This window comes from Mesoplodon bidens (assembly GCF_964165515.1).
Source record: "Mesoplodon bidens genome assembly, chromosome: 17".
In the NCBI taxonomy this organism is placed as follows: domain Eukaryota; kingdom Metazoa; phylum Chordata; class Mammalia; order Artiodactyla; family Ziphiidae; genus Mesoplodon; species Mesoplodon bidens.
The window spans coordinates 50,381,949-50,394,159 of record NC_138174.1 but is presented as its reverse complement, the minus strand read 5'-3'; the positions used below and the strand labels follow the sequence as shown (position 1 = coordinate 50,394,159).

At 38.8% G+C, this 12,211-nt stretch overlaps 1 protein-coding gene across 1 annotated transcript in view; it reads right to left on the bottom strand.

Annotated features, from left to right (window-relative positions):
- SCEL (sciellin) overlaps positions 1–12,211 on the bottom strand; it is a 330,241-nt gene that overhangs the window by 106,402 nt on the left and 211,628 nt on the right. The window contains exons 11-13 of the mRNA XM_081214834.1: positions 11,539–11,600; positions 10,750–10,867; positions 1,913–1,972 (exon numbers count right to left, since the gene is read on the bottom strand). Of these exons, the coding sequence (XP_081070960.1) occupies positions 1,913–1,972; positions 10,750–10,867; positions 11,539–11,600 (240 nt within the window). The remainder of the gene's footprint in view (positions 1–1,912; positions 1,973–10,749; positions 10,868–11,538; positions 11,601–12,211) is intronic.

The following is a 12,211-nucleotide window of genomic DNA, read 5'->3' as shown; positions in this document are numbered from 1 at the left end:
GGATTTTGTTTTGTCCCCAGACTTTAGAATAGTGACTGGCTCACATAGGGCATCTCCACAGGTACTATTTTTGCCTTCTGCTTCACGTGACATGTTTTAATGATCAGGCAGAGGAAGGACAGTAAAATGTCCTAGTTTGTGCGCACTATGAAGCTTGTTTTCTAGGGTGATGAGACTATTATTTATTTTCCTTTTCCTTTGTTTTCAGTCTCTGCTCATGTGGCACTCTTGGACATATCATTGCTTCTGCTGGAAGTGCCTCTTAACGACCACATCCTCAGTGAGGTCTCCCACTCATTCAGGCAAAGTTAGCCACTCCCTCTCCTCCTTCCCATAGCACCGGCACACACTTCCACAAGCACTTTCCATGGTAAATTTGAGTATTTGTGCTTATGTATTCATCTTTTTCCATGAAATGTGAGAGTTCCTTAAGGTCAAGGCTGGTGTCTTATGCATCTGTGTTCCCAGCACCTGGCACAATGTCAGCACACAGTAGGTGCTCCAACGTGGTACTGGGTGAACATCAAAGTGGACACAGCCTCTGCAAAAGGGTGGAAAAGTGTCACATGGGCATCCATTTGAGCAAATGCAAGGAGATAAATAACCTACACTATCTTTTAGGAAGATGTCGTTTGAGACGCAAGTCAAGGGGTCAAAGGGGAAACGTCTCAGGCTTGCAGATTTTTGTTACTTAGGATAAAAGCTCGATGTGCTTTAGCCAAAATTCTGTCCAGTAACAGGAAGGGTTCAGGTAACCAATAGAGTTTAAAATATAAAGTAAGCATAGACGGCATTAAGGTCCCGTTATTCTGAAACACACTAAGAGCACGAAGCTTAGTTTGCCTGGTCACACTTCACAACAAGAATGTTTGTTCTTTAATAATTGCAGAGAAAGGCAAATAAAATGAAGGGGGCATTTTTCACTGGTGCCTGGATTCAGATGATTAGGTTCCCTTTGTTTGGTGAGTTGAGGGCCAACAGAGAACAAGGATGTAAGCTTCAAAATCATGAAGACCAAGGAGAGGGCATGGAGAGAGCCTGCCAAATCACAGAACAGTCAATTGGATGAGCTAAGGCTGGAAACCCAAAAACCAATCAGATACTTTGTGTAGAGGGGGGTAAACTCAGGACCCGGAGAACACATCAAAATTATGAACAATTTTTAAATGGTTCAGAAAAATTCACAGATAAAAATTCCAAAATAGACATATTCCAAGTGTCTACTTAACTTTTTAAAGTCCCCACCATGAAAGACAATCACTAAGTATGTCTTGCTGGAAGACACTGGCTACTGGACCAGATAAAACTTGTGTCTGAGAAATAGTTAAGTTCTTCTGATGGGTGTGGTTGTTTGTATGTGTGTCACTGTAAATGTACTTTAGTAAGAATATTATCTATTTATTTCATCAATATTAGATTATTTACATCATTGCGCTTATGAGTTTTGTTTGAATTTTCCTACTAATTTGCATTTGTCAGTCTATTTGCCATTGAGTATCATTTAGTGGTTTTCCACAAGCCTAGGAGTTTTTGAAAAGAAATGTACTGTCCCATAAAGCAAGTGAACTTAGCTGTTGTTTTGCTTTTATGGTTCCTTTCTCTAAGGCTCAGAAACATCCTATGTTTCTGTGGCAGCCCCTTCCCTTTCCTGTCAGGAGGGCCACCTTGGTAGGGTAGGCAGTGGATTGATTATTCTACACCTCCAAGCTGTATTCTGGAAGCATGAAGCTGGAAAATCACAGTTTGCCCTGTAAAGACCCCTGATAATATCACAGATTCTCCTTCACGTGCACAGAATGTCAGGGAAAGCCTGAGGCTAGCCACAAATATTCAGCCTGTCTTGAACAAGTCTACTCTCAAAAATGACTGTCTTTGTGTTTCTCTTAATGAATAACTCATCTGGAACACCCACCTGTCTGAGGCATCATGGGAGTTACGTCCATGGAGTACCACCCTACCATAATTTTCATCTCTGCAGAGAAAGAACAAAATCAAGTCACATGAGAAGTTATCACAGTATTTAGTAAGCATTAAATAAGGCAGACATGAAAGAGCTCACAATGTTTGGCAAGGTTAATTCATTTTACTTTGGGTGTAAAAACACAACGACGCATTTATTTTAACTAGCCACCACTTGAAAGAGCATGGTGAAAAGAAAAAAGGTTGTCAGTACAAACAAACATTATTCCAATTTACCCCATGAGATTTCCATGTGATTCAGCAATGGCATGAGTGTTTGTTGTTTGGCTTTTTGGTTTTGGGTTTTCTCCAGCAGTGTGGGAACATGCGGTCATCTACTTTGCATATATTAGAAAAGTCCTTTTCTGCAGGAAGGCAAACGTTTTTTCAAACGTGTTTTAAATTTAATTAGGCCCAGGCTACAGGTTCTTTGGTGGGGCTATTGGAGGACTCTGGAGGCCTCATGACAAAGACTGCTTCCCAGACCTTCTGCTATCACTGTCCTTGTCCCCATGGTGAGCCACAGCTGCCCCCCACCTCTGCAGAAGACCAACACTAGCAGGGTCTGGATGTTCTGGTCAGGGGTCAGCCTGAGCCTCTGAAGTGGAGAGCTGACGTCAGGACTTTGGTACACCAGAGACCTCCCGGCCTCTCGTAATATCAATTGGCGAGAGTTCTCCCTGAGATCTCCATCTCAATGCTAAGACTCAGCTCCACTCAACGACCACCAAGCTCCAGTGCTGGACATCCCATGCCAAACAACTAGCAAGACAGGAACACAACCCCACCTATTAGCAGAGAGGCTGCCTAAATCATAATAAGTTCACAGACACCACAAAACATACCACCAGATGTGGTCCTGTCCACCAGACAGAAAAGATCCAGCCTCATCCATCAGAATACAGGCACCCATCCCCTGCACCATGAAGCCTACAAAACACATTGAACCAACCTTACCCACTGGGGTCAGACACCAAAAACAACAGGAACTATGAACCTGCAGCCTGTGAAAAGGAGACTCCAAAGCATAGTAAGTTAAGCAAAATGAGAAGACAGAGAAATATGCAGCAGATGAAGGAGAAAGGTAAAAACCCATCAGACCGAACAAATGAAGAGGAAATAGACAGCCTACCTGAAAAAGAATTCAGAGTAATGATAGTAAAGATGATCCAAAATCTTGGAAATAGAATGGACAAAATACAACAAATGTTTAACAAGGACTAGAAGAACTAAAGAGCAAACAAAAAATGACAAACAACACAATAAATGAAATTAAAAATTCTCTGGAAGGAATCAATAGCAGAATAAATGAGACAGAAGAATGGATAAGTGACGTGGAAGACAAAATAGTGGAAATAATTACTGCAGAGCAGAATAAAGAAAAAAGAATGAAAAAAATTGAGGACAGTCTCAGAGACCTCTGGGACAACATTAAACACACCAACATTCGAATTATAGGGGTCCCAGAAGAAGAAGAGAAAAAGAAAGGGACTGAGAAAATATTTGAAGAGATTATACTTGAAAACTTCTCTAATATGGGAAAGGAAACAGTTAATCAAGTCCAGGAAGTGCAGAGTCCCATACAGGATAAATCCTAAGAGAAAGCCACCAAGACACATATTAATCAAACTATCAAAAATTAAATACAAAGAAAAAATATTAAAGGCAGAAAGGGTAAAGCAACAAATAACATACAAGGGAATCCCTATAAGGTAAACAGCTGATCTTTCAGCAGAAACTCTGCAACCCAGAAGAGTGTGGCAGGACATATTTAAAGTGATGAAAGGGAAAAACCTACAACCAAGATTACTCTACCCAACAGAATCTCATTCAGATTCGATGGAGAAATTAAAATCTTCACAGACAAGCAAAAGCTAAGAGAATTCAGCACCACCAAACCAGCTTTAAAACAAACACTAAAGGAACTTCTCTAGGTATGAAACACAAGAGAAGGAAAAGACCTACAATAACAAACCCAAAACAATTATGAAAATGGTAATAGGAACATACATATCGATAATTACCTTAAATGTAAATGGATAAAATGCTCCAACCAAGAGACATGGACTGGCTGAATGGATACAAAAACAAGACCTGTATATATGCTGTCTACAAGAGACCCACTTCAGACCTAGGGACACATACAGACTGAAAGTGAGGGGATGGAAAAAGATATTCCATGCAAATGGAAATCAAAAGAAAGCTGGAGTAGCAATACTCATAGTAGTCAAAATAGATTTTAAAATAAAATCTATTACAAGAGACAAAGAAGGACACTACATAACGATCAAGGGATCAATCCAAGAAGAAGATATAACAATTGTAAATATTTATGCACCCAACATAGGAACACCTCAGTACATAAGGCTAATGCTAACAGCCATAAAAGGGGAAATCGACAGCAACACAATCATAGTAGGGGACTTTAACACCCCACTTCCACCAATGGACAGATCATCCAAAATGAAAATAAATAAGAAAACACAAGCTTTAAATGACACATTAGACAAGATGGACTTAATTGATATTTTTAGGACATTTCATCCAAAAACAACAGAATACACTTTCTTCTCAAGTGCTCATGGATCATGTTCCAGGATAGATCATATCTCGGGTCACAAATCAAGCCTTGGTAAATTTAGGAAAATTGAAATCCTATCAAGAATCAGTTCTGACCACAATGCTATAACAGTAGAGATCACTTACAGGAAAAAAACTGTAAAAACCACAAACACATGGAGGCTAAACACTACACTACTAAACCAAGAGATCACTGAAGAAATCAAATAGGAAATCAAAAAGTACCTTGAAACAAATGACAACAAAAACACAACGAACCAAAATCTATGGGATGCAGCAAAAGGAGTTGTAAGAGGGATTTTATAGCAATACAATCCTAACTCGAGAAACAAGAAACATCTCAAATAAACAACCTAACCTTACACCTAAAACAATTAGAGAAAGAAGAACAAAACAAACCCAAAGTTAGAAGAAGGAAAGAAATCATAGAGAGCAGATCAGAAATAAATGAAAAAGAAATGAAGAAAACAATAGCAAAGATCAATAAAACTAAAAGTTGGTTCTTTGAGAAGATAAACAAAATTGATAAGCCATTAACCAGACTCGTCAAGAAAAAAAGGGAGAAGATTCAAATCAACTGAATTAGAAATGAAAAATGAGAACAACTGACACTGCAGAAATACAAAGGGTCATGAGAGATTACTACAAGCAAATATATGCAAATAAAATGGACAAACTGGAAGAAATGGACACATTCTTAGAAAAGGACAACCTTCCAAGACTGAACCAGGAATAAAAAGAATATATAAACAGACCAATCACAAGCACTGATATTGAAACTATGATTAAAAATCTTCCAAAAAAAAAAGCCCAGGACCAGATGTCTTCACAGGTGAATTCTATCAAACATTTAGAGAAGAGCTAACACTTATCCTTCTCAAACTCTTCCAAAATAGAGCAGAGGGAGGAACACTACCAAACTCATTCTATGAGGCCACCATAACCCTGACACCGAGACCAGACAAAGATGTCACAAGAAAAAGAAAACTACAGGCCAATATCACTGATGAATATAGATTCAAAAATCCTCAAGAAAATACTAGCAAACAGAATGCAATAGCACATTAAAAGGATCATACACCATGATCAAGTGGGGTTTATCCCAGGAATGCAAGGATTCTTTAATATAGGCAAATCAATCAATGTGATAAACAATATTAACAAATTAAAGGATAAAAACCATATGATAATCTCAATAGATGCAGAAAAAGCTTTTGACAAAATTCAACACCCATTTATGATAAAAGCCATACAGAAAGTAGGCATAGAGGGAACTAACCTAAACATAATAAATGCCATATATGACAAACCCACAGCCAACATCATTCTCAGTGGTGAAAAACTGAAACCATTTCCACTAAGATCAGGAAAAAGACAAGGTTGCCCACTCTCACCACTATTATTCAACATAGTTTTGGAACTTTTAGCCACAGCAATCAGAGAAGAAAAAGAAATAAAAGGAATCCAAATTGGAACAGAAGTAAAACTGTCACTGTTTGCAGATTACATAATATACATAGAGAATCCTAAAGATGTTACAAGAAAACTACTAGAGCTAATCAATGAATCTGGTAAAGTAGCAGAACACAAAATTAATGCAAAGAAATCTTTTGCATTCCTATACACTAATGATGAAAATCTGAAAGAGAAATTAAGGAAACAATCCCATTTACCATTGCAACAAAAAGAATAAAATACCTAGGAATAAACCTATCTAAGGAGAAAAAAGACCTGTATGCAGAAAACTATAAGACACTGATGAAAGAATTTAAAGATGATAAAAACAGATGGAGAGATATACCATGTTCCTGGACTGGAAGAACCAACATTGTGAAAATGACTAAACTACCCAAAGCAGTCTACAGATTCAATGCAATCCCTATCAAACTACCAATGGCATTTTTCACAGAACTAGAACAAAAAATTTCACAATTTATATGGAAACACAAAAGACTGTGAAAAGTCAAAGCAATCTTGAGAAAGAAAAACAGAGCTGGAGGAATCAAGCTCCCTGATCTCAGACTATACTACAAGGCTACAGAAGTCAAGACAGTATGGTACTGGCACAAAAACAGAAAGATAGATCAATGGAACAGGATAGAAAGCCCAGAGATAAACCCATGCACATATGGTCACCTTATCTTTGATAAAGGAGGCAAGAGTATACAATGGAGAAAAGACAGCCTCTTCAATAAGTGGTGCTGGGAAAACTGGACAGCTACATGTAAAAGAATCAAATTAGAACACTCCCTAACACCATACACAAAAATACACTCAAAATGAATTAAAGACCTAAATGTAAGGCCAGACACTATAAAATTCTTAGAAGAAAACATAGGCAGAACACTCTATGACATAAATCACAGCAAGATCCTTTTTGACACACCTGTTAGAGAGAGGGAAATAAAAACAAACAAATGGGACCTAATGAAACTTAGAAGCTTTCGCACAGCAAAGGGAACCATAAACAAGACGAAAAGACGACCCTCAGAATAGGAGAAAATATTTGCAAACAAAGCAACTGACAAAGGATTAATCTCCAAAATTTACAAGCAGCTCATGCAGCTCAATATCAAAAAAGCAAACAACCTAATCCAAAAATGGACAGAAGACCTAAATAGACATTTCTCCAAAGAAGATATACAAATTGCCAACAAACACATGAAAGGATACTCACCATCACTAATCATTAGAGAAATGCAAATCAAAACTACAATGTGTTATCACCTCAAACCCATCAGAATGGGCATCATCACAAAATCTACAAACAATAAATGCTGGAGAGGGTGTGGAGAAAAGGGAACCCTCATGAACTGTTGGTGGGAATATAAATTGATACAGCCACTCTGGAAAACAGTATGGAGGTTCCTTAAAAAACTAAAAATAGAACTACCATCTGACCCAGCAATCCCATACTGGGCATATACCCTGAGAAAACCATAATTCAAAAAGAGTCATGTACCACAGTGTTCATTGCAGCTCTATTTACAATAGCATGGACATGGGAGCAACCTAAGTGTCCATCGACAGATGAATGGATAAAGAAGAGTGGCACATATATACAATGGAATATTACTCTGCCATAAAAAGGAACAAAATTGAGTTATTCATAGTAAGGTGGATGGACCTCGAGTCAGTCATACAGAGTGAAGTAAATCAGAAAGAGAAAAACAAATACCGTTTGCTAACACATACATATGGAATCTAAAAAAAAATGGTCATGAAGAACCTATGGACAGGACAGGAATAAAGACATAGACTTACTAGAGAATGGACTTGAGGACATGGGGATGGGGAAGGGTAAGCTGGGACGAAGTGAGAGAGTGGCATGGACATATATACACTACCAAGTGTAAAACAGATAGCTAGTGGGAAGCAGCCGCATAGCACAGGGAGATTAGTGCGGTGCTTTGTGACCACTTAGAGGGGCGGGATAGGGAGGGTGGGAGGGAGATGCAAGAGAGAGGGGATATGGGGATATATGTATACTTATAGCTGATTTGCTTTGTGATACAGCAGAAACTAACACACCATTGTAAAGCAATTATACTCCAATAAAGTTATTCAATTTAATTAAGCCCATTATATCTGAAATTTTTCCACTTGTTGGTCTTGACAGTTTCCCTTGACAAAATGTAGGAAAGTAAGTACCAATATTTGTGGTTAAGAAGGTTGATTTTTCAGATTTAGCCTATTTTTTTTTTTTTTTTTTTTTTTTTTTTTTGCAGTACACGGGCCTCTCACTGTTGTGGCCTCTCCCATTGCGGAGCACAGGCTCCGGACGCGCAGGCTCAGCAGCCATGGCTCACGGGCCCAGCCACTCCACTGCATGTGGGATCTTCCCGGACCGGGGCACGAACCCGTGTCCCCTGCATCGGCAGGGGGACTCTGAAGCACTGTGCCACCAGGGAAGCCCCCTTGATTTAGCCTATTTTTGAACCATGAGATTATATAGTTTGCTCTGTTTGGTCCTTAAAATAACCCTATAAATTAGGCAGGGGATACACTTATATCCAGTTCACAGATGAGAAAATTGATCAGGGATTCTGTGGCTTTCCTAAGGCTAAAAACTTAGCAAGTGACAAGGGTGATCTTTTTATTCCAAACTTTTCCTTTTCCTACTGGTCAACCCTGCAATAGAACTTCACGCATAAGATCCCGAAGCTATGTCTTCCTTACTTTGTATAGTGGACCTGAAAGTGCAGGCAATTTTAGGAAATGTCAAAACATGTAGTAGAGACTTTAGCCTTGGGCCAAAGCAGAGAGTAAGTATCAGAACCTTTCCATGTCAACCCTACCAAACCTGAAACAGCACATTTCTCCTGGTTCTGATTACTCAACACTCTGGAACCACTTACAATAAAGCTATAAAAGAACTGCAGTAGATAATTAAAGAAAGATGAGCAGTGAAACTGAAACAATTCCAGCGAATATATACCCTCGAAGATGCCAAGAGAACTTCTCCATCTCCTTGGGATCCCCTCCCTAAACTTGTGGGAGAGTAGCAGACACCAGACACATTTTTGCCTGAAGAAAAATACATAGCACGTAGCCCACTACTGGGCCAGTGGGCGTGGGGAAAGCATCAGAGCCAATTTCCCCTTCACTCAGCAGCTGTCATGCCAGCCAAGCTGGCTTCCCTGGGCCTTTTTAAGGAAGCATGTCTGGTGTAAAACCATCACTTCTACTGACTATAAATTATCTTAGCCATCTCTATCGCCCCATATCTGTGCAAATCTGTGCAACCCAAAATTTGTGATCTACCTTTGATATCATTCTACCACCATGGAAAAATAGAAATGCCATATTAGCTTCCAACAGAAGCAGTAAATGTTGCTTTATAGAAGGAGATGATTGTTTTCTAAGAATGCTAACTCCAAAACTTAGTGTGAGTCTCCAAATAACCCTATAGTTCCTTAAAATAATAAGATTTAATAACAGAATTTAATAGACATTTTTGTTTAACAGTTACAAGTACACTCCTCAAACAACCATGTATGGACAGTTTAGTAGAAAGCTTAGAGAAAGTATACTGTAATGCAGGGATTCCCAACTTCAGTGCTGTTGACATTATGGATTTGATAATTTTTCATTGTGAGGAGTGCCCTCTGCCTTGTAGGTTGTTTAGCGGCATTCCTGGTTTCTACTGACTAGATGTCAGGAGTACCCCCCCCCAATTTTGATATTTAAAAATGTCTCCTGACCTTACCAAACAATTTCTGGGAAGAAAATTGTCCCTGACTGAGAACCATTGGTGTAATGGGAAGATAATGGGTCATGTTACTTTCAGCTCCACCTCTTAATAGCTGTGTGCTCTTGAACAAGTTACCTAACTTCTCTGAGCCTCAGATTACTCCTCTGTAAAAATGAGGATGTAATACCTACCTCATGTGATTGTTATGAGATTTAGTGATGCTTCATACGTAAAGTACCTAGTATCTAGCCGGATACATAAGAGGGAATCAAAGACATATGCATATGTGTATGTCTGTATATACATATATATACACAATTTATAATAAATATATCTGGGCTGGACAAATGCCTATTATAAATCTATATTGGCAGTGAGGTGATATGCTTAGGGTATGCTTAGTCTTAGTCTTAGTCTTCAGATCTTTAAACATATAGTTAATAGAAACAATGCTTAAAGCGGACAATACTTTTGTGATGGTTAAGTGTTTTCTCTTACAAAGTGATACTGCATTTACCACCTTTCCATACCTAGAGGTATACAACCAGTGGGGACTAAAATGAGTTGAGAATTGATCAGCTTTACTTGCACATAAGGAAATTTTAGATAAATTATTATTAAATTTGTAAACTTGGAATCATACTTGTGTTTGTTTCAACTGACATCAGGCACCGGAATCACGTTACCATGAATTAAATATTACCTTTTTGGAAATTGGAATGTCTTTTTTTTTTTTCAGATTATCAAGTAGGCACCAATGTCTATGCTATTTATAACAGCAAAATCCTACTTTTTTCTCACTAATAACTCATATTCTTTTAGGTATGTGAATATTAAAAATTCTTAAGAGATATTCTTAAAAATCTGATGTAACGAATTTATGCTTACTAAATCTTACCAAACATGAGGCCAAGCAACAAAGTGTTTTAGAAGGAAAGTATCCAATTTCCACATGGCCATTAGTTTCCCAAATGGAGAATGGCTCTTTCTACTCACCCACCCACCCACACTCTTACTTTTCTTCTTCAGGACGTTCCTTTATCCAGCTGTTATCCTGTAAGACAGTCCTTCTTTTGTTCACATCGTGAAAACCCTGTTGCTTCAGTGTAGTCCCCTGAGTGGTACTCTTCATATCTATCAACAGAAAAATGAAACATCAAGAGATGTAGTTGCATGGAGTTGAGTGTGTGTTTATTAACTTGGAAATCTTGAGAGGAGCATCTGATTGGTCAGCATCACTCTTCTAGGCTGGCAAATCCAGTACTGTTTCAAAGTAGGATGCACCGGCAAGAAAGAACAAATCCCACACCCCATCATCAAAGATAACTTATAAAACTGCTCAGGTGCCAACTGAAATTGCTCGTGCACACCATGAAGCCCTGCCCCACACCTGGGAGTGTAGAACCACAGGCCTGGGAAAAACCAATACCGGGTTTAGTGGGTTGGCCATTTTGCTCAAAAAGAAATGTGCTTCAGAAGGACACACGAGACTGTTTTAGAAGTACCTAGTGAACAATAGTAAGTCCTGGTGCTTCTGATTATAAATAACTTAATTCTTTGATCTCACGGGAGCCAAAAGCACAGAAGGTCACACACACTTGATTTTTAAAAGAAATCTTTGAATTGCAATTAGATGAGTAAAATCTACAGCACTCTTACTTTTTTCTTAAGCCTAACTTTGGCCATGTTAATTAAATTAGACGGTTGCTTCTAAGAATTTCACAGCTACATGAAAAAAAAGAACTGTGAGTTGTTTTTCCCAGATTTTTAAGTTCTCTGAGTAAGGGAAACATCATCTACATTACCATTTCCTGTGGGAGATGTTTTTCTCAAGGTAAAATTGGACATGCTGCCTTCCAGTAAGGATCTAAAAGAAAAATGGGGATGGGGAAAACACAGTAATGACTCGACAAAGAATCAACAAGGGACTCATTCATTGCTAATGAGACACATTTTTCAATGACATTGGCGGTCACATAATCTGGTATAATGAATACATGATATGAAGTGACCCCTAAGAACCTGAGAGTTCATCTATTCCAACGCATTTATTTTACAGATGAGGAAACTGAAGCCAGGAGTGTTTAGTGTCCCCTGTGTTACAGGACAAGCAATTGGCTGAATCAGGCCATCATTAACTCATTTATTCAATGAAAAAATATGCATTGAATGCTTGACACTGAGCCAGGAGCTGGAGACACAAAAAGATAAGTAAGACGGGTATCAGGTCAGGTCAACAGGGAGACGGAGACATGGAGTTTACAGCACAATATGCAGGAGGGCTCATCAGCTCCTCCTTTGCGGAAGCCAAAGTGAACCCAGGCAACTGATATGTGTTTAGACGGGAAGCAGCCAGAGCGTGGAAATCACAGATCTTGGGAAGCACTGGTGGTTTTAGGTAATCCCTGTGTGGGAAAGCCCTAAGATTCTCAGCTGTGACCAACTGCTACTGCCAAGCTGCTAAGGGACTGAGGTGAT